The sequence below is a fragment of the Dasypus novemcinctus genome, chromosome 13 (genome assembly GCF_030445035.2).
Source record: "Dasypus novemcinctus isolate mDasNov1 chromosome 13, mDasNov1.1.hap2, whole genome shotgun sequence".
Lineage (NCBI taxonomy): Eukaryota > Metazoa > Chordata > Mammalia > Cingulata > Dasypodidae > Dasypus > Dasypus novemcinctus.
In genome coordinates this window covers 60,798,666-60,822,830 of record NC_080685.1, presented here as the reverse complement: position 1 = coordinate 60,822,830, position 24,165 = coordinate 60,798,666, and the positions used below count along the sequence as shown (strand labels likewise).

Genomic DNA, 24,165 nt, shown 5'->3' with positions numbered 1-24,165 from the left:
GATTTCCCTCCTTTGTTCCTTCTCTGGGTGGTATCCAGCCTTCTCCTGATGTCCTAAACCCTAAAAGATTTTTTTTCTAGGCTGTTTCAGCCTGTCCTCTATCTATTTTTCTTTGATAACGAATTCTTGAGGCTGAATGTCTTCTGCTCAATGTGGGCTGTTAAAGTTTTAGAAACATCAAGTGGTGAACTTGGATGAAAGGAAAAAGTTTTCTTCCATAGAACCACTGTTCTGTTTTGTTTTTTTTAAGGACATAAAATAATGTATTTTGATGGCCTTCTTTGGATACTTTTATATATACATTTCATACTTTTTGCATTTTTAAAAGATCAGAAAAATCAATATCTAATAAACCCATTTTATTAAACTTGGTCTCCATTGTTGTGGCAGCTTTCCTAACTAATGTGTATTGTAGGTGATAAGTAAGGGACCATCTAGTTTTATTGTAAATGTGCCTTTGGGCCACTGGGGCAAATTCTGAGCTTGCTTCCTGCCTGTTTTGGTTCTGACCTTTATTTCCACTCTGTCACAGAAAGTGACAATCTAATGAATGTCATGGGTGAAGATCCTTGCATTAATATCCCAGAGTCCTGATAACAGTTTCTCATTCTGAAGCTTGTTAATGGTTTTGTAATTTAATAGAGGGGGGTTAATGTGAAACTAAATTTAGTATTAGTCTGTAGCTAGACTGCTGATTTTTAAATGCTGATTCTACCACTAACCTTGCGCAGGTTATCTGTAAAATGGGGACATTTGGAGTACCCGTGTTGTATTGCCTTTAGGTGGACTACTTGAATGTATATTACATGAATTATGAATTATGTGGATTATCTGAATACACACACAGCGTGTGGCACATAATTAGTTTATAACTGTTAACTTCCTTTTTTAGTATTGTTACTCAACACAAGGAATATTCAAAGAAGAGGTTCAGGGAAGCAAACTTGGCCCAATGGATAGGGCGTCCGTCTACCACATGGGAGGGCTGCGGTTCAAATCCCAGGGCCTCCCTGACCCGTGTGGAGCTGGCCCATGTGCAGTGCTGATGCATGCAAGGAGTGCTGTGCCACACAGGGGTGTCCCCTTGTAGGGGAGCCCCACGCACAAGGAGTGCACCCCGTAGGGAGAGCCGCCTAGCTGAAAGAAAGTGCAGCCTGCCCAAGAATGGCGCCGCACACACGGAGAGCTGACAAAACAAGATGATGCAACAAAAAGAAACAGATTCCTGATGCTGCTGATAAGGATGGAACCAGTCACGGAAGAACACACAGTGAATGGTCACAGAGAGCAGACAACTTGGGGCAGGGGAGGGGGAGAGAAATAAATAAAAAATAAATCTTTAAGAAAAAAAAAGAAGAGACCCAGAGCAAAGGACTGATGTTAGGTGCTAAAATCACTTGTCATTTTTCTTATAGAATAAGGTAGAAATTTTTTGCTTTAGCAGAAGAAAATGCAAAACAAGACAGGGAGAACCAGTAGTGTTAGATCCCTGTTTGGAGCTGTAGAAGCAACAGAGTAACAAATCTTGTAACTAACAGGCAGTTACCTCTACTTATGAGAGCAGTGCTCATACATTTATCCTGCAAATGGGCAAAAAAATGCTGATAGTAGGCATAGGATTTTATCAAGAGTCAAATGGTTCCGTACTGCCTGTACTTGAGCATTTGACAATAAATCACTTTTAGTGTTTGTATTTAGAAGGTTTTGATCTACATTTTGACACATATATTGAAAAATAAGGGCAAGAATTTAAAATACAACAAATGAAGAGTGTACAGTGTCTACCCTCACCCCACAATAAGATTTGATCATCTGTAATGTTTTGTAGTTTGATGCCATGTAATCTATCTGAATTTTATTAATCCCACTTACACAGGCAGCCATCTGGATCTTCTCTAAGCAAGATCAGACTAGTATACAACTAAAATGATTGATGGGCTCTGGAATTGATTAGTTGTTCTGTGAGACAAATGAACTGTTATGGCAGAAAATATCAGAGGTCACTGCTTGTGGTCAGGCACAAAGGCTTGTAGAATTTTAAAGAGATGCTATCATCATTGACTTACAGAGTTTCCATTTTTAAACAATAATGGATTTTGAAAATAATTATAAATAGTTCTTCTTTGTCTGCTCTTTAGTTCTGATTATAAAATAGAAGAATTTAAGTGTAACAAAAGTAGAATGAAAATGATTGTTTTATGTATTAATTTTTTAATCTTGGTGAAACTCTTAATTTGAATGAAAGCAGCATTAATTGTATTCTGAAATTTTCCTGAAAAAGGTATGGTTGGAGAAAAAGGTAAAACATGGTTTTACCGTGATTTATAAAGTAAAGTGGTATGAATTCCATTTAGTTATTTATTCAAAGCATCCATTACACTGTTAGATTGGAACCTGTTTTTAACAAATATCTTTAAGGCTCTGGTACTTCATGGGTATGCGATGCACTGTTTTATGTCTTGAAAATTGAATATTTGGATTTTTACAAATAAGCAAAGTACTTTTGGGACACTGCTCTCCTATTGACACCACTTGCCTTTAACACCAAAAAATTAACCTGTTCCCCTTCACCTGTTTGGTTGGTGGTAGTATAATCCTTCTCTGTTTCACTGTGTTGCCTATGATCAACATGGTGCAAACACTTTGGTGATAGGTGATGAATTGGATGACATGTCTTGTTATATTCTGGTTATTCTTTGAGGGCTACACAAGTGTGTATAGGCAAGTGGGCAGCTGCCCCTTGAGAATCTGACTGCTCAGAATGAACTTGAGTTATGGATTTATTCAGCCTGTAAAACCTCAGCTGGCATAAATAATTGAGAAGGCAAAGGTTTGTCTGTGGTGCATACCTCAGGGACTCATGGCTCCCTTCTTCCTCTATACCTCCCTTTCTTATGAAAATGATCCCAGTTGCACTCTTAGATAATAACACACCAAGCAATTAAAAGCCATGGGTGGCTGGAGAGAGGAGAAAAGGTTTAGTTAATGAGCTTTTCCTTTTCCAGTGCCCATGAGAGCCTCAGGAATGACAAGGCGATTAGATAATTATAGATTATGTGAAAATGGGTCCCTTGGGACAAGTGGGTCTTGACATAAACAGTAACTGTTGTAAGACTCTCCTGGCTCCCATATTCACCCTTTTCTAATGTGCTTCATTTCATTTCTGTTTGCTCAGTGGCATGATGCCAACCAAGCATATAAGCAAATCCACCTGTCTGCAGATCAACAGCTGTTTCTGAACAAGGGTTCATTCATCAACTAAAACCATCATCATTTCTTTCTCCTTTTTTTTCCTCCCTCTTTTTTCCTCATTTTGTTCTCTCTTTCCTGTCTATCTCTTCTTCTAATCTTTCCTTTCTCTCTTTCCTATACCCTTTTCTGTAGTTGGTACATGTGAAATGCTAGTTACTTGGACTTATTTATATGGTATATTGTGTGTGTGAGTGCACGTGCATGTATATAGATGTTTATGATTATGAGTATACTATATCCATAATAATGATAAAAGGCAGTATATGTACTCTGTTAAAATACTTTATAATATTTAAAGAAAATAGATATTTTAGAATTGTTAGCAAAGATGTTCGCATTGCATAATAGATGAAATCATCTTAAATTTTTATTTATTATCAGCTATTCTTTCAACACTGAAAGCAAGCAACTTTGATTTCATTGCCTTTCAACTTATGAAGACTTTGATGATTGTATTATATATTTTAATAAATGGTTAATGTTAATGAGTCTAAATTCTTTCAGAAAAAGGATTATATACATTACACTTTCATTTTGTATGTTACCTAGTTAAAAATGTATGTATGCATCAACTAAGTATTTTATGTACAGAATGTCATTCCTTTATTTATCATATAGGTCTACTCTGTAGCCTTCATCCCCTAATATATTAGAGATTCTGTTTTTTCATGTTCTAGAATAATTCAAATTCATCTACTTTTTTTTAGGAGGTACTAGAGATCAAACCCAGGACTTCATGCATGGGAAGCAGGCACTCAACTGCCAAGTGACATCCGGTCCCAAATGAGAGTTGTTTTTTTTTAATTTGTTTTTAGGAGGTACCAGGAACTGAACCTGGGGCCTCATATATGGGAAGCAGGGGCTCAAACACTTGAACTACATTTGCTCCCCACCCACTTTTCATCATTGCCACTATCATTCCTTTAGTGTTACCATCATGCTCTAAACTACCATCCCCTCTTGGCTTGGACACGATAGTGATTTCAGAACTGGATTCCTCATTTTTTTTCCTTCTTTTATTGTCTCTCCTCTCATCATATTACTCTCCTACTTAAAGCCCTTTAATGATTTCCCATAGCACTTGGGATACATTTTAAAAAGCCGTAGCATTTCTTACAGGGTCCCTCACTATCTCATTTAATTACCAGTTCCTCCCCTTGTTCATTTTATTTCAACCACATTAGCTTATTTTTATCTCCTTGAAGGCCTAATTAATATTTGTTAGATGAATTGATTGGCAGTGTTATGTGGGGCTGTAAGAAATGACCCTAGTTTACAACAGATGTTAAATTGTTAAGATACTAATAATAACAGCTAATATTTATTGACCACTTATTATATGCTGGTAATCATACTGGGTTTGTTATTTAGATTATTTTACTTAATTTTCAGAATGACCTTAGAAGATTCATGTTTTACAGATGAGGAAAGTGGGACACAAAGAGGTTCAATTATTTGCCAAGGTCACTTAGTTAGTAGCCATGTTCTTATTAGTAACTGTACTGACTCTGGAAATGTTTGAGGAATTATTCCATCTGCACGTTAATGATATTGTATGTAATAGTTGTTATGATAATATAGTGCATATCTACGGTTTAAAATTTTAATTAAATCCCTTTTTTATTTAGTGCTTTTTAAAACATGCTTCAGTATAATTTGAGACTGTAATCTTTCATTTATCAGTACACAGATGATATTTCCTTTGGATTAATTATTTTTATTGATTTTAGACTTGACCTTAGTGGTTGAGAATGTAACTCAGGCTCCATAGAGCCTGTTAGCAAAGGGTTTTTATAGATTTTTCTGATGTGGCTGCTGATTTTCCAAGGACTGATCAGAATTGGACAACACTCTTACATTTCCTCTTTGCTTTTTTTTTGAAGTGTGGGGGCCAGGCAATGAACCTGGGACCTTGTATGTGGGAAGCCAGCACTCAACCACTGAGCCACATTAGCTCCCCTGAGTTGTTTTTTTTCTTTTGTTTGCTTGTTGTTTATTTTTTTGTTTTTAGGAAGCATTGGGAACTGAACCTGGGACCTCCCATGTAGGAAGCAGGTGCTCAACTGCTTGAACCACATCTGCTCCCCAACACTCTTTTTTTTCCTCAAAGATTTATTTATTTTGTTTCTCTCTTTCCCCTTCCCCGCCCTTCCCCCCCCCCCAGTTGTCTGTTCTCTGTGTCTATTTGCTGTGCGCTCCTCTGTGTCTGCTTGTATTCTTGTCAGCAGTGCCAGGAATCTGTGTCTCTTTGTTGCATCATCTTGCTGCATCAGCTCCCTGTGTGTGCAGTGCCACTCCTGGGCAGGCTGCGCTTTTTTTGTGCTGGGCAGCTTTCCTTACAGGGCATACTCCTTGCGTGTGGGGCTACCCTACTAAGGGGACACCCCTGTGTGACATGGCACTCCTTGGATGCATCAGCACTGCATGTGGGCTAGCTCATCACATAGGTCAGGAGGCCTTGGGTTTGAACCCTGGACCTCCCATGTGGTAGGTGGATGCCCTATCCGTTGAGCCAAATCCGCTTCCCCAACACTCTTTCTTATAGTCATTTGAAGTATCAGAAATTTTCAGTCAACTTTGTTTAGAGTTTAGCAGGTTTTAAGAGGTGAAAATGCATTTTAGTAACCAGGAACTTCTCATGGTTAAATAACTTTTCCAGTATAACCAGTTATCTGTAAGAAGTATCAGAGGGCATTAATCATTCTTTTGTCAATACTTGTTTGAAAGAATGTTGAGAAAACTATGTTTAAATGTAAGTGGTTTCATTTGAAGGGACCCTTATCAACTTAAATAATAAAATAAATGTAATGTTTTATTTGCGGACTTTAAGAATTTTTTGATCCTAAAACTAAGTCCACTGTTTACATACTCAGTCAGGAAGGGGGATAACATTAACTGGTTATTTTCTATAACTGTCTGAAACCAATTGCAGATTTAATAGCACTGTGAGTGGGATAGTTGTGATTCAATATAAATGAATTTGTTCAGTCATTTACTAGTCTGGCACTATTTTGAACCTACCCTATTATTTCCTTGATTTTAATAGCATTATTATTTAAATACTATTAAGAAAGAAAAATGCCATCAATTGTAAGATGCTACAAACATGTTATAAGATTCATCAGACATGTTCAAATGTGAAAATATTTGTGTCTTTGAATCAGTGCTATGAGGTAAGTTATTAAACAGTCTCCAAATGACTGTCATCTAGGCTTTCAAAAATTATTTTAAGAACAATGCAGTAAACAGCAAAAAAATATACTTCCTTAATTTATTTGATTTGAATGGTTGGTTTCTTGAGCATGGTTACTGCCCAAGCAATGTTTTACCTCCTCCAGGGCTGTGAACAGGTGTTTCAGAAAGAAGATATTATTTGCAAGATTTTCCCTGAGGATCGTAGTGTAGACTTCCATTTATGGTGTTTGATAAGAAAGCCATGACTACTGTTTAATCCTTGAGTTAGGAGTTGACTTTCACTCCTCCTAGATAATCCTTAAACCAGCTTTGCTAAAAACTTTTGAGTAAAAACTGATTCTTTCTTTTGGAGAAAGAAGTAACTATAAGTAAAATTAATTTATGCTTGTGTAATTTTTAAAATCTGTAAATTAAAACATAGTTTGATTTTTAAAAATAAGTTTTCTTAATTTATAGGTGGACATTTTAATCTCAAATTCTAAAATATTCATGGGGTTTAGTCATCTGAAAGCATTTAGTAAGATTATATTAAGAAGCAACACATGCACAATAGAGAGTAGAAAAATCATAGTTAAATGAGATCAGTGAGATGGCAACATTATTTCCTAACATATTTGGACAGAGTAACAATCCTTTATCTTTCAGAATACCAACTTCTAATCATACATCCAACAAAGAAAATAGGAACTTAATTTCCTGTAAAGAATTAATATTCACCCACAGTACTATTGAATTTTAAGACTGTGTAAGCTTTTATCCTAGTAAAACTGACTTTTAAAGAGCTTCACAGGGTGGTGCTTTTGGAAAATTTAAAATAGATCAGGGCCTATTCTTCAGCTTCAGAGATCAAAAGAAAACAGCCATGCATGAGCAGACTCTTGAAGACAAGAGTAACGAAAATAAACTTCATCTGAAACTGAGGAGTAAATGAAAATCTTATTTCCAATAAGGGCTGTATTTTTGTAGTGATCAAAGTGCTTGGGTACTCTGGGTAACTCCTTTCTAGGTATTGGTGAGTCCATGGGACAAATTAATAGTCAGGTGATTGTGAATATGAAAATGAAGCAGTGGAAGATTAATTATTTTGAGAGTTGATTTAGCCAAGGCCCTACTGGGACCTTATAACCTAGTTGCTTCCAGAATTTATGATCTCCCGGAGCTTACCTGTGGGCAACCACACATAGGGCTTGTCTCCTCTGCTATCATTCTCCACTGCTCTTCTTTCTTTCAGAGTTCAGCTGTGAACTGTCAGGCATGGGGCTCATCTATTCCTGGGCCTACACTCCTTAAGCCTCTCAGGGTTTCTGTTTTTCTGCAGTCCTTTCTTTTACATTGGCAGGATCAATGTTATATGGTGGCTCCCTTTTCCTCTGTGTCTCCATTTATATCAGCTCCAGTGAAGGGGTAGAGACTCAACCTGAATGATGCCTCACTCCTGACATAGTCCAATCATAAGAATCTCACACTCAGAGGATTTAGTTAAAAAACATAATCTTTCTTATTTGAGTTTCATAAAAAAATTTCAAATTGTCACACATTTGTTTCTTATACATAATATACCAAGGCTCTTTGTGAGCTTCTCGTGCTTACCTCTCTGACTTTTATATTCAAAACACTGCCATATCCAGTTGCTTATAGTTCCCCTGAATACCTCTTTTTGTTCATGCTTTTCCTTCTCTTCCTCTTCTTCTGAATCTTTACCAGTTGGGGGATTTTTCAGTTCATCCTTTAAGACTAGGCTGTAATGTCAACTCTTCCATAATCTTTTTTTTTCATCTTTATAAATTGATTTATATATTACATTTTATGTAAATGGAATCAAACAATATGTTACACAGTATGTTTAGTTCAGAGTAGTGCAATCATACAGTATTTATCCCTTTTGTATCTGTTTTGCTTCACTCAACATAATGTCCTCCAGGTTCATTCATGTTGTCATATGCTAAATTTCTTTTTATCGCTGCATACTATTCCATCATGTGTATATACCACAACTGTTCGTAGACACCTGGGTTGTTTCCATCTTTTGGCAGTTGTGAATAATGCTGCTATGAACATCAGTGTGCAGATGTCTGTTCATGTTACTTTTTGCCTTTTTTGACCATCCTTGGTTTGGTAACTCATTCCTTCCTTTGGGGTTTCTACTTTATAGAATAATGAGTTAGAGTAGTGGTATTCAAGAAAGCATTTTGCTGCTGTATTCCCTTAAAGAACTTTGGAAATCTTGTTCTCTCTTAAATTTTTAAGAAAAATTCTAGACTTTTTCATTGAAAGTTTAAATAATTGCAAAGAATGTCATTCTGGCATTTTGTGAATAATGAAATTTTTAAAAATAAATGAATCAGACAACTGGCAAGATGGTGGTACAGTAAGAAACTCCTAGAGAAAGCTTGTGCTACAGGGCAGTTAGTAATCATACAGAGCTATCTAAAGCACCAGTTTAGGGGCTCCAGAAGACCAGAAGAGCATCCTGCAATATCCTTGAAAGAATGGAAGGAGGAGACTGCCAGTCTGTGAGAAGATTCGTAAGTAGAGTACTCCATGCTGCGAAGGCCAGTGCCCATCCTCCACTGGCAGCACAAGTTGCTTCAGGAGCTATTCTGTGGCTGGAATTAGAAGCTCCACTTCCCACAAATTGGGAAGGACGAGGCAGTTGGGTGCCAATGTCAACTACTGATTAGAAAATTTGGCAGGCTAAAGTATAATACTAAGGATAGCTAAAGTTTGAAACTTTCCAAGTCACAAAGAGGCCTGCCATTTTTAATTCTGCCCCTGGCATGAAGGTAAGTAGGGTAGACTGAAAATCACAATACTGATAGGGATCAGCTTCTTTCCATCTAGATTGGATTGTGGCTCTAGCCTAAATAAGGCCCAGCCCCACGTCTGGCAGGCAGTAAGCTGGGGGGACCTGTGCCAGCCTCTCCCTGAAAATACAGGCCATGCCACAGAGACCAGTGATCATCCTACTCTGGCAGCACAAGCAGCCTCAGGAGCTAGTCTGTGGCCAGAGTTGGAAGCTCCATTTCCCAGAAATGGGAGGAAGAGACAGTTGGCCACTAACTTCAGCTACTGATTTGTAAATTCAACTGGCTAAAGTATAACCCTAAGAACACCTAAAGTTTGAACCTGTCCAAGTCAGAAAGAGGCTGGTAGCCGCCATTTGCTCTGCCCCCAGTATGAGGAGAGAGCAGGCTGAAAATCACAATGATGGTAGGGACCAGCTTTTTTCTACCCAAATCAGATTGCAGCCCTAGCCTAGGCATCAGCCCAACCTCTGGCAGGAAGGAAGCTGGAGGAACTTGCATCAGTCATTCCAGGTAACTGCAGGTACGTTCAGCTGGCACAGACTGAATAGTCATTAGTCTGCTGGGGCAACCATGGTCATTCTGGACCCACACAGCATAGGCTACTGTCCATACCTACAGCTCCATCCCCACCCTAGGCAGGGGAGAAAGACATCAAGCTTTGTCAGTCTCTCTGGGCAACTGCAGTCTAGGCCTGCAAAACTTGGATTACTACACACAGCTGTGGTTCTGTCCCTAAGTCCTGGCAAAAGAGAAAGGTGGGAGAAGCTTCATCAGTTCCTGGGGCACACAGACAGTTTGAGCCTTTATAGCTTAACAGCACCAACTACATCCTCAGCTCCTGCACAACAACCAACAAGGCAGGGAAGGCAAGAGAGCCCTAAACTAAAGAGGGAAACTGCATCCAGAATACATAAATCTAGTAAACTAGACACCAACAAAAGACACCAATACACCAACAAAAAATACAGTCCATACCAAGAAACAGGAAGATATGGCCTAGTTAAAGGAACAAGATAAGCCTCCACATGATATAAAGGAGTTGAGAAAACTAATCATAGATGTTCAAACAAATATCCTTAATAAATTCAATGAGATAGCTTTAAAAAATTAAGGATAAGAAGATACTGGGTGAGCACAAAGAAGAATTTGAAAGCCTACATAGAAAAATAGCAGAACTTATGGGAATGAAAGGTACAATAAATGAAATTCAAAATATACTATAACCATTTAACAGCAGATTTAAAGAGGCAAAAGAAAAATTGGTGAGCTTGAAGAAATGGCCTCCAAAAGCAAACATACAAAAGAACAAATGAAGAAAGAATAGGAAAAATTGAGAAGAGCTTAGGGAACTAAACAACAACAAGAGACTTGTAAACGTATGTGTCATGGGTGTCCCAGAAGGAGAAGAGAAGGGAAAAGGGGTAGTAGGAATATTTGAAGAAATAATGGTAGAAAATTTCCCAACCCAATTGAAGGACATAGATATCTGTGTCCAAGAAGCACAGCATATTCCCATCTGAATAAATCGGAATAGACCAACTCCAAGACATATACTAATCAGAACGTCAAATGCCACAGAAAAAAGAGAATTCTGAAAGCAGCAAGAGAAAAGCAATGCATAACATACAAGGGATACCCAATAAGATTAAGTGCTAAGTTTTTCAGAGGCAAGGAGGCGGTGTTATGATACTTTAATATACTGCAAGAGAAAAACTTCTGGCCAAGAATCTTATATCTGGCAAGACTATTTTTCAAAAAAAAAAGGGTAAGTTTGGAATATTCACAGATAAACAGAGAGTTTATAACAACGAGACCAGCCTTGCAGGAAATAATGATAGTCTGAAAAGAAAAGGAGTCTAGAAATGAAGATTTTTATCAGTAAAAGTAATTCAAAGTCTCAAAAGAGTGGTGAAAATGAATTATGACAGATAAAACCCAAAGGTCTAAGTGGGTGAAATAAGAATGACCTTTACGGTAATAACATGGAATGTTAAAGGATTTAACTCCTGATTCAAAGGACACAGACTGGTGGAATGGGTAAGAAAATATGAGCCGTCTGTATGCTGTCTGCAGGAGACTCACCTTGGACCCAAGGATACCAATAGGTTGAAAATGAAAGCCTGGAAAAAGATATTCCATGCATGTAGTAACCAAAACAAGACAACAAAAAAAGTTGGAATAACTATACTTATATCAGATGAAAAAGACTTTAAAAGACACTGATAATGCACAATCTGATTTAAAAATCAGGAAAAGAATTCCATTTACAGTAGCAACTAAAAGAATCAAATATTTAGGAATAAACTTAACCAAGGATGTAAAGCATTTATATTCAGAAAACTACAATGCATTCGTAAAACAAATTTAAAACAGTCTAAATAATTGAAAGAACATTCCACGCTCACAGATTGGAAGACTAAATATCATTAAGATGTCAATTCTACCCAAACTGATAAAGTTTCAATGCATTCCCCAAAAAAATTCTACCAGCATTTTTAAAATAAATGGAGTGAACAATTATCATATTTATTTGGAAGAGTAAGTGATCCTGAATAGACAGAAACATCTTAAAAAGGAAACGGGATGTTGAAGGACTCTTGCCTCCAGACTTTAAATCATATTACCTAGCTACAGTGGTAAAAATAGCATGGTACTAGTATAAAGACAGACAGGTAGACCAACAGAACCAAAGTGATGGTTCTGAAACAGACCATCACATATGGTCAAGTGATTTTTGACAAGCCTGTCAAACCCACCCAGTTTGGGCAGAACAGTCCATTCAGCAAATGGTGCTGGGAGAACTGGGTATCCATAGCCAAAAGAAGGAAAGAAGACCCCTCTCCCACACCATATACAAAAAGTAACTTGAAATGGATCAAAACCCTAAATATAAAAGCAAGAACCATAAAGCTAGAAGAAAATGTAGGAAAACATCTTCAAGACTGGTAGGTGGTAGATTCTTCCAGAAGATAAGAGGACTGAGATGGACTGCTGATGCTTAATGTATGCAGAACGTTTAACGTGACTGTAAAAATGTAGAAATGTATAGAGTTGATAGTAACACATTTTAGTGAATAACAGCTGGTTTATAAAAGAGAATGTGGCTGAAAAGGATAGCCTAGGGATGTAAATGTCAATTGAAAGAAAGCTAGAGGGAAACGGACTTTGGTCCAGTGGTTAGGGCGTCCGTCTACCACATGGGAGGCCCGCGGTGACCCGTGTGGAGCTGGCCCATGCGCAGTGCTGATGCGCGCAAGGAGTGCCGTGCCACACAGGGGTGTCCCCCGCATAGGGGAGCCCCATGCGCAAGGAGTGCACCCATAAGGAGAGCCGCCCAGCGCGAAAGAGGGAGCAGCCTGCCGAGGAATGGCGCTGCCCACACTTCCCTTGCGGCTGACGACAACAGAAGCGGACAAAGAAACAAGACGCAGCAAAAAGACACAGAAAACAGACAACCGGGGGAGGGGAGGGGAATTAAATAAATAAAAATAAATCTTTAAAAAAAAAAAGAAAGAAAGAAAGCTAGAGAATAATTTAGGAACTGAATAACACAGTAAACCTAGAGTAGATGAGAATAATGGCTTATGGTACAGATGCAGGAGTGTCCTTTGTGAGCTAGAGATGTATGTCACTATTGGAGGTTGGTGGAAATGTGGAGAAGCATGGGAAAAATACAACTGGAATGACATATGGACTGTGGTTAACAGCAGTACTGTAATATTTGTGCATCTATGCCAAGGATGCACTGTATTGATAATGGGATAGTATGGAAAAAGTGTGCCAAATGTATGCTGTGGATCATGGTTAGTGGTAATGGTCTGATGATATTATGTCAGAATCTGTAGCAAATGTTCCACCACGGTGTGGTGTGTTGATAGAAGGGTGTTGTATGGGAATTCTGCACATATGCATGATTGTTTTATAAGTTCACAATTTCTGTAATATATATTTTAAAAATAATAATAGCATGAGTTTGGGGGAAAATATACCAAATGTAAGATATGAACTATAGTCAGTAGAAAGATTTGATGTTATTCTTTCATAATTTGTAACTAATGTCTCAAAATAATGAAGGGTATTGGTGGTGGGTTGATGTATGGGACCCTTGTGTGATGTTATGCATGTTTGTTAAGTTCACAACGTTTACTATACACTTATTGTTTGTGCATGTTCATATATAAATGATATAAAAAATAATAATAAAGTGTTTTTGGGGAAATATACACCAAAAGTAAGATACTTTGATTAGGAGTAATATTTTGAGGATGCTCTTTAATCATTAGTTAAAAATGTTTCACAACAGTGCAAGGTATTAGTGGTAGGTTGAGGTATGAGAGCCCTATGTAATATTATATATGTTTTGTAAGTTCATAGCTATTACTGTACACTTATTTTTATGTGTGTTTATGTGTGAGTGATATACTTCAATACATTTTTTAAAGTTAAAAAAGTTTTAAAAAATGGATCACTCTTTTAGATATGTCCAGTGAAATCTCAATATTATAATAATCTATTTTAAAAATACATGAACATGTTGCCAATGAGGGAAATTGAGCAAAGAGTAATAGGATCTCTCTGTATGTGAACTCACATACAGAATTTACAACTGTATGTGGGTCTTCAATTATACAAAAATTAAAAGATTAATTTTAAAAATCCAATTTTGAAAAAAAAATACAGAAACATCTGTAAGAAAGTTCCTAGTGCTAATAAATGAATTGATCAAAGTGATAGGGTACAAGATCAATACACAAGAATCAGTGTGTGTTTCTACATGCCAACACTGAACAACCCAAAAAGGAAATCAAGAAAACAATTCTGTTTACAATAGCAAATAAAAGATTAAAATATCTAGAAACATATTTAACCAAGGATGTAAAGGACTTGTACCCAGAAAACTACAAATTATTGCTGAAAAAATTAAAGATGATCTAAATAAATGTAAAGATTCCTGGTTCATGGATTGGAAGACTTTAATATCAATAAGATGTCAAACTACCCAAAGTGATTTACAGATTCAGCACAACCCTAATTAGAATTCCAACAGCTGCCTTTGCAGAAATGGACAAGCCAATCAGCAGATTCACTTAGTAGGCAAGGGGCCCCCAATAGCCAAAATCATCTTGAAAAAGAACAAAGTTGGAGGACTTGTGCTGCTGAATTTCAAAACTTGCTACAAAGCTACAGTCAACAAAACAGCATCGAACTGGCATAAGGACAGATATGCAGAAGAATGGAATAGAATTGAGAGTTCAAAAATAAACCCACGCATCTGTGGCCAGTTGATTTAGGACAAGGGTGCCAAGTCTACTTACTAGAGAAAGAATAGGTCCTTTGCAAAAGCATTATATACAAAAGCTAACTCAAAATGGATCAGCAACTTAAATATAAAATCAGAAACTATAAAACTCTTAGAAGAACACATAGATGATTATCTTCAGGACTTTGTATTTAGAGAGTTAACACCAAAAGCATGAGCAATAAAAGAATAAAATAGATAAATTGAACTTTATCAAAATTAGAAACTTTTGTGGATTAAAGAACATTATCAAGACAGTGAAAAGACAGCCTACAGAATGGGAGAAGATATTTGGGAACCATATATTTGGTAAGGGCTTAATATCCGCAATATGTAAAGAACTTCTACAACTCAACACCAAAAAGACAAAAAATGGGCAAAAGGCTTGAATAGACGTTTCTCCAAAGAAGATACAGATGACCAATAAGCACATGAAAATATGCGTACCATCATTAACCATTAGGGAAATGCAAATCAAAGCTGCAGTGAGATGCCACTTTATATCCACTAGAATGGTTACTAATTTTTTTTTTTTAAGGAAAATAAGAAGCACTGGTGAGAATTCAGAGAAATGCAAACCTTCTACATTGCTGGTGGGAATGTAAAACAGCCACTGTGGAAAACAGTTTGACTGTTCTTCAAAAAGTTAAACATAGATTTACCATATGACCTCTTAGTCCCATTTTTAGGTATATGTACCCAAAAGAATTGAAAGGAGGAACTCGAACAAATCAAAATGTGATATATTCATACCATGGAATATTACTTAGCTTTTAAAAGGAATGAAATTCTGATATATAGATGAACCTTGAAAACATCATGATGAATAAAGTAAGTCAGACACAAAAGAACCGATATTGTATGATCCACTTATTTGAAATAACTAGAATATACAAATTCATAGAAACAGTAATGTACAGGATACTGGGAGTAGAGAAAAGGAGGAGTGGTGAGTCAGTGCTTAATGGTACAGAATTTCTGTTTGGGGGATGGAAAAGTTCTGGTAATATGGATGGTGGTGAGGGTAGTGCAACATTGTGAATATAATTATTGGCTCTGAATTGTGTGCTTGAAGGTAGTTAAAATGGGAAATTTTTGGTTGTATATATGTACTACATAAAAAAGAGTTTAAAAAATCCACAAAATACATGAGTAAGCTCTTTAAGTTTTTGCATTGTCCCCTTTTCTCCTTTTATTCCACTTCTCCCATATAACTTTATTTTCTCGTAATATGTTTTTATGTAGTCTTATCATACCAATGTAATTCTCTGCAACAAAAAGGTGTATAAATTCAAATTTCACAAAAATTTTGTTTGTTATCCAAAAATTTTAAGCATTAGATTTTTTTCAGTTGAGTTACCATTATAATTATTATTCTGTACATTTGATCAAAAGAGCATGTTTCAAATTTTGTTAAGTAACTAAACGTAAGTACATTTTATTGGAAATGTATCTTAATGAATGGGTGAAGCTTTAAGGATAATTTATTATTAGATGAATATAATTTCTTACTAGAATTGGACAGTTTATCATTGTTAATTTTTTGTTTTTCTTGTTTTACTTCTCCCATCTTCCAGCCTCAGTTACAGGACCAATCTTTCACCAAAATTTTCCCTTTATTTGGTACTATGTAGGATTTTATATCTTGAGGCAGTGAAACTTGGGGTTGATTTTTCCCAAACCATTCTTTTTCTTTTTCTGTTTTTTTAATGCTAACTTAATTTTTTTCTTTTTTTAAAATTTATTATCTTTTTTTTTTAAAGATACAAAGATCACACAAAATGTTACATTAAAAAATACGAGGTTCCCATATACTCCATTCCTCACACCCCCTACCCAAACCTTTCTTAGTATATTAGAGAACTTTTAAGCAAGAAAGTAACAGTTTAAATTAATGGTCATTTGCTAAATCATAGTAAAGTCTTGTGAATAATATTAATATTTCCTAGAAGTATACCCTAGTAAGGAGGAGAGAAATGTATGCCTTTCTTTGGTAAACTTGGAGGGAAAAAATTGGCCAAAGGGAAAGTGAAAAAAGGAGAATGGTGATGAAATATATGCCACAGGTACCTTTTCAGGTAGATCAATTTAGGAAACAGTACATTTGGAATTTGAGCTGGAAATTGATTTACTTAAATTACACCCACTTAGATATCCAATTAAAGATCTTTTTGTATCTAGAGAGCCCACAGGTATACATTCCCTAGTTTGAGAAATTAATGCATTCATTTGTTTATGTTTGTGTAAATTTTGGCTTAGTATTCTTTGTTTTCATTCATTCAATAAATGATTATTCATTGTCTTTATTGGAATACTATGCTCTATATATAATTGTAAGTCACTCAAATTTTTTAATTGAATGGATGCATTTATTGAATATGTCTATTGCATTGTTAGATTTCTGAGCTAGCCCCATAAATGTGTTTTAAGCCTATGACATAGATGAAATAATTAAATGAATTTTAGGTGGTTTGCCATGGAACCTAGCTATTATTTAAAATATTTTGATAGAAAAATGCAATCTATGTAGAAAGTCATATGGTTAACATTTTTAGGAATGGGCAAGGATCTATTCTTGGACTTAGAAAAAGACTACCATACTTAAATACTACCCCTCTTTCCCATATGTTTTTTATTTCAAAAGAATTCCAAAGAAAGCCAGTGATTTTTCCTTTATGCATATAAATGTATTTTCTGTCTATTTCAGAAAGCTTGGAGTAATCTAAGACACTTTCTGTGCCTTGTGCTTTGGAGAATGTCAGACAACCTTGAGGGTAGCCTCGCTAACAACTCATATTCATCCATAGAGAAGTAATATAACAAATTTTCTGATTCAAACTTAAAAGAGAGAGAAAGATAACTGGGTAAGAACCTTGAGAAAAGAGGATAAAGTGAAAAGATACAGAAGACAGGAACATTTATTGAGGCTCTATGTATTTCTTTTTTTTTCTTTTCTACTGTATTTCATAGTCAATGAACTTATTGGTACATGTTTCTTTTAAGATAATTATGGATATAAAGGGAAAAGATTGCCTGTGGAAGAATGTATTGTGCTTTTTTCCTTCCCCGTGTACTAAAACAAATGCCGTGCAATGGGTTGGCTTTATAACAGGAATTTATTGGCTCATGGCTTCAGAAATTAGAAGGCTTGTTTCCTCTTGAGGTCTTCTGACTGACTGGCAATCACTGGCTTTTCAGTAACATGGCAGTGTACATGGTGGCATTTTCTCTTTTCTCTTCCACCTTCTGGCTGCTCCCATAGTCTCTTCTTTAACTGTGTTCAATTTCCTTTGTGTATAAGGACTTCAGCCATATTGGATAAAGGCCTACTCACCCAGTTTGGCCACACCTTAGCTAATGACATCCTCAAAGGTCCTCTTTACAAATGGGTTCACACTAGCAGAACAAGGGGTTGGGTCTCAATATGACCTTTGTGGGGAACATGAATCTGTTCCTAACAGAGCTCTTAACATTGAATTGTAAAGAGAGAGAGGAAAGTGGATGTGGCTCAATCATTTGGGCTCCTGTCTACCATATGGGAGGTCCAGGGTTTGATTCCTGGGGCTTCCTGGTGAAGGCAACCTAGCATGTGTGGTGAGCTGGCCTGAGCGGAGAGCTGGCCTGTGCAGGAGTGCTGGCCCATGCAGGAGTGCTGGCCATGTGGAGAGCTGGGCCAGCAAGCTGACACAACAAAAAGAGACACAGAGGAGAGGTAATAACAGAAGCGGACTTGGCCCAATGGATAGGGTGTCTGCCTACCACATGGGAGGTCTGTGGTTCAAACCTCGGGCCTCCTTGACCCGTGTGGAGCTGGCCCATGCGCAGTGCTGATGCATGCAAGGAGTGTCGTGCGACGCAGGGGTATCCCCTGTGTAGGGGAGCCCCACGCGCAAGGAGTGCGCCCCGTAAGGAGAGCCGCCCAGCATGAAAGAAAGTGCATCCTGCCCAAGAATGGCACCACACACATGGAGAGCTGACGCAACAAAAAGAAACACAGATTCCCGATGCTGCTGATAAGGATAGAAGCGGTCACGGAAGAATACGCAGCGAATGAACACAGATAGCAGAAAACTGGGGGGGTTGGGGGAGGGGAGAGAAATAAATAAATAAAAATAAATCTTTAAAAAAGAAAAAACAGACATAGCAGACCAGGGAGCTGAGGTGGCGGAAGAGATTGTTGGGCTCTCTTCCACTCAGGAAGGTCTCAGGTTTGGTTCCCGGTGCTGCCCAAAGAGAAGACAAGCAGACCAGAAGAACACACAGTGAATGAACACAGAGCGGACAGCGAGCGCAAAATGATGACGGGGAGGGGTAGAAATAAGTAAATAAGTCTTTTCAAAAAGAGAAAGAGAGGGGTATTTGATTTGTACACTGTGTGTACACAGTTCTTTTGAGTTAAGATGAAGAACGGAGATGTGGAATATTGCGCCAGACATTTCTCCCTTTTGGCCACTAGGTGGTGATATCGTATAAAGACAGGTTGCTGACACATTAGTGAAAACTGGAGGTAGGGGTAGGGTGAGAGTGAGATCTATATTTTGCTATTAAGCCCTGAAAGTAACACTTAACCTTCTTTTTTTAGTTGTCACTCAGCTTTGTAGTACATTTGAGATGGTTTTATTGAAAATTTTTTAAATATATAATTTAAATTGTGTATACTACCTTGAAGCATCTCATAAATACCTCTATGTGCCTGACGTATTTAGGAATGATAAACTACAGATATACATGAGCAAACACTCTTTGCCCTCCAAAAAATTCACATACCAAAACAAAATAATTGATATGAATGATATATACAAGAAAGGTATTGAAAAAATGTTAAGCAAAAATACAAACAAATAATTTTGTACTATGTTTTCTCATTTAATGCTTATGACACAGAATATACATGCATATTTGGGATTTGGGTTCAGGAAGAGGGACCATTCAGAAGGTCTTCTCATCTATGAAGTAGGTAGCATTGGGTTATGGGTGCACACATCCCAAGGATCATCCTTATTTTCCTTTCTGTTCCCCACCACCAACTCCTAATTATTTTCAAATTCAAAACAACTGGTGAGTAGTATATATTTTTTATGACTTAGAATGACACTGTCCCTTCTCTCACAGTTGCTGCCTCTTGAAGTAGAGGGGTCTCTCTGTTACTGGATTGAAGGAATAAGTCCCTTTTCTTCCAAAGTTGGAACACTGAATACTTTTTCATAGACGTAGTGTTTTGTTTTGCTTTTTAAAGATTTATTTATTTCCTCCTGCCCCCATTGTCTGCTCTCTGTGTCTTTTTGCTGTGTGTTCTTCTGTGTCTGCTTGTATTCTCACTATGTGGCTCTGGGAACTGATCATCAGACCTTCCGGAGTGAGGGAGAGGCTATCATTTTCTTGCACCACCTCAGCTCCCTTTCTGCTTCATCTCTTATTGTCTCTCCTCTGTGGTTCTTTTTATTGCGTCATCTTGCTGCACCAGCTCTCTCTGTCAGCCAGCACTCCTGTGCGGGGCAGTTCTCTGTGTGGGCCAGCTCACCATGTGGTCCAACTTTGCTTCACCAGGAGGCCCTGGGCATCAAACCCTGAACCCTCCTATATGGTAGACGGGAGCCCAAACGCTTGAGCTACATCTGTTTCCCTAGAAGCAGTGTTTTTGATGATGTTTAAATAAAGTTGTGCAGGCAGCCCTAATTGAAAAATAAAACTGTTTCTTGGGGTTTTGGCCTCAGACTTCTGTATTTTCTTTACAGAAAAATGATCTGGGAACAAATTTTCTCTTCTGTAAAACAGGGTATGTTCAAGTGACCATATATTCCTATTAAATATGATTTCTTCCTTGAAACCTTCCTTTTTTTCCTCCAGCTTGAAACTGGGTGTTTCTCCTCTGTACTCTTACACATCTATATAAGGATCAAATTCTTCCATATGTTATTGATAATGCAAATTTTATAAGGCATACTTTATTGTTTATATCTGTTATAAACAATGCTTAGTGTCTTGCTTAATAAAATGTCCAGTGTCCTGCTCAATAAAATATGTCAAATTTAAAGAAGGTTTTAAATGGTTGATGTCAAAGCAGTGTGTTTTAAGAAAATGAGTTATGACTGGAAATAACTTTATATAGCGTAGGAGATGTTTAAATTGGCCATTAAGGTATAAGGACTCCTACGGCCAGGTGTTTTGATTTCCGATGCATGGAAGCTGTGGCCTTGCAGTTTATAAAATGCACTAGTTTGAGTTTTGGAACTCAAAATGTATTTTTTTATTCTTACCCAGAAAATTCATTCTACATAAGGGACATTTCATTTTTAATATTCCAAATGAATGGAATCACTGTTCCCTTTGAGAATCCAATTGAAGCTACGGCCCCTGCCCCCACCCACACCCCCCAAAAATGCACATATGTTTATGCCTGCAATTCTGTATACTATTTTATAGGGCTCATAGCACCGATGTTAAGAACTTTTGCTTTGGATTCTGAAATAGACTATAGCTGATTAGTTAGGAAAGAAAACTGTCTTTGGCTCTGAATGGGTTTTAGCTCTATTTCTACCATTGACAAATGTGGTGCCATTTGGCAGGCCATTTAACCTCTTGTTTCTTTTGTAAAGTGACATTGTTGGATAAACTTAAGTTAGTTAAAACATATGATATACTTAGAATAGTACCACTTACATTATTGGTTCCCAGATTTTGTTTCCAGTCTTTGTTTCTACTATCTCATAAAAGATTTTGCAGTGCTTCATTTTTTTCTAATTAATTATCTTTTCTTAAAAGAAAATTACTTTAGTATATACATTTTTTAGACTTGTGTGAAAATCAACTTATTCTGTTTTCTTTTAATGCAGGGGTTCTTAACCAGGGGTCCGTGAGCTCGAATTGAAATTCAAAAAACCATTATTCTTGTGGGGGCAGGTTGTTGTAGGTGTGATATATTTATTAAGTAATACATAGTATATTGTGGACTTAGTAAGGGGTTCATGGTTTTCACCTAACTGGCAGAGGGGTCTATAGAACAAAAAAGGTTAAGGACCATTGTTTTAACGCAAGTTGTCGGCTGTGTCCTGACCTTTGGATACCTCAGTGCAGACAATAGTAAATGAGATATCAAAATCTTCCATCTTACTACAATGCTATAATTGCAAATTCTGAGTCAGAAGAAATACGTACCTATCAGCCTGTAAAAATAACTGGGGAAAGAAAGAGCACTGAGAAAATCTACTTCAAGATGTTATGTTAGTATACTAGTGAAACTTGTTAAAACAAACAGGTGAAGATTTTCCTTTTAATTATAGCTGCTAAGAATTTCAGTCTTTTCAGAGAGATATATCATGTCTTACTGAAAATCCCTTTTTCTTCATGTAGATTTTTTAATCAAAATAGAGATTCCAGTAATATCTATGTCAACAGCAAACGGGTTGTGTTAAAAATATGTGATTTTTACGTATTATCTGATAAGCTAAACACCTTTTTTTTTTTTTTTTTTTTTTTGCTCTAATCAGGGAAGAAGACAAGAACATATTTGATTACTGCAGGGAAAACAACATTGACCATATAACCAAAGCCATTACATCAAAAAAAGTGGATGTGAATATGGAAGATGAAGAGGTATGAAAATACATCCTGTTTATTATTTTCTTATGCTTTGTTCTTGTGCCCCAGGGTTGTCTTCTGAATGACAGATCTGTGAACTACAACTTAAAATATACTATGGCTAAGAGCAAATTGGAATATCTAAATGAGATGGTATCACCTGGTTAAAATGCTTTCTGTGTATGTATACAACATTTTATCCATGTTTATAAATAGCTGTAGTAGTTTTTTCAAACATACCTTAAACAAGGAATATTGTACTTAATTCAGTAATAATATTTCTAGAAAAATATGTGTCAGGATATTTGTATATCCATATGGGCCCACTATTTCATGGAATCCTATAGTAACTTATTTTGTAAAATAGATTTCTTATTTGTTTTCTGAATAAAACTGTTCACATATTAAACTTAAACTGTCCCTGAGTAATAGTTGCCAAAAAGGAGCAGAATTTACTAATTCACTTTTTTTATTAGATTGTAAGAGCAATCGTGCATTAAATAGAGGGTTCCCAAATACCACCTATTATTAACACATTGTATTGGTTTGGAACATTTATTATAATTGATGAGAGCACATCTTTATATTTGTATTGTAGAATATAGTCCATGTTTAACTTACAGTTCAAGCTGTGCAGTGCAGGTCTATGGATTTTTTTAAAAAATTTAATTCTGTTGCCATATATACAACCTAATATTTCTCCTTTTAACCACATTCAGCTATATATTTCAATATTGTTAATTACATTCACATTATTTTGATAACATCATCACCATCTATTGCCAAAACATTTCTATCATTCCAAACAGGAGCCCTGTACATTTTAAGTCTTAATTTTCCATACCCTACCCCCTGGTAAACTCTATTGTAGGTTCTAATTCTCTAGAGTTTGCTTATTCTAATTGTTTCATATCAGTGAGATAATATGATATTGTCCTTTTGTGTCCAACTTATTTCACTCAGCATAATGTCAACAGTGTTCATCCATCTTGATCTCTTGTACTACAACTTCATTCTTTTGTACAGCTGAATAATATTCCATTGCATATATATACCGCATTTTGTTTATCCATTCATCAGTTGATGGACACTTGGGTTGCTTCCATCTTTTGGCAATTGTGAATAATGCTGCTATGAACATTGGTGTGCAAATATCTGTTTGAGTCCCTGCTTTCAGCCCTTTTGGTTATATCCTAGAAGTGGGATAGCAGAGTCATATGGTAATTCTATTTAGCTTCTTGAGGAGCTGCCAAACTGTCTCCCACAAGGGTTACACCATTTTATATCTCCACAAGCAATGAATGAGTTTTCCCATTTCTCCATATACTCTTCAACTCTTGAAATCCACCCCCCGTACCTTTTTAAAATAGCAGCCATTCTAATGGGTGTGAAATGGTATCTCATTGTGATTTTGATTTGCATTTCCCTAATGGCTAATGATTTTGAGCATCTTTTCAGGTGCTTTCTGGCCATTCGTGTATCTTCTTTGGAGAGATGACTATTCAAGTCTTTTGCCCATTTTTTAATTGGATTGTTTGTCTTTTTTTTTGTTAATTTGAAGGATTTCTTTATATATCCTGAATATTAAACCTTTATTGGATATGTGTTTTCCAAATATTTTCTCCCATGTATAGGTTGTTGTTTTACTTTCTTTTTTTTTATTTTTATTAATTAATTTATTTATTTAATTTCCCCCCCTCCCCTGGTTGTCTGTTCTTGGTGTCTATTTGCTGTGTCTTGTTTCTTTGTCTGCTTCTGTTGTCGTCAGCAGCGCGGGAAGTGTGGGTGGCGCCATTCCTGGGCAGGCTGCACTTTCTTTTCACGCTGGGCGGCTCTCCTCACGGGCGCACTCCTTGCGCGTGGGGCTCCCCAACGCGGGGGACACCCTTGCGTGGCAAGGCACTCCTTGCGTGCATCAGCACTGCGCATGGCCAGCTCCACACGGGTCAAGGAGGCCCGGGGTTTGAACCGCGGACCTCCCATATGGTAGACAGTCGCCCTAACCACTGGGCCAAAGTCCGTTTCCCTGTTTTA

General features: G+C 36.9%; 1 protein-coding gene across 5 annotated transcripts in view; it reads left to right on the top strand.

Moving 5' to 3' along the window:
- ACBD6 (acyl-CoA binding domain containing 6) overlaps positions 1-24,165 on the top strand; it is a 341,903-nt gene that overhangs the window by 107,336 nt on the left and 210,402 nt on the right. For all 5 annotated transcript variants that reach the window (XM_071207590.1, XM_058274820.1, XM_058274822.1 and 2 more), the window contains exon 5: positions 22,041-22,146. In XM_071207590.1, the coding sequence (XP_071063691.1) occupies positions 22,041-22,146 (106 nt within the window). The remainder of the gene's footprint in view (positions 1-22,040; positions 22,147-24,165) is intronic.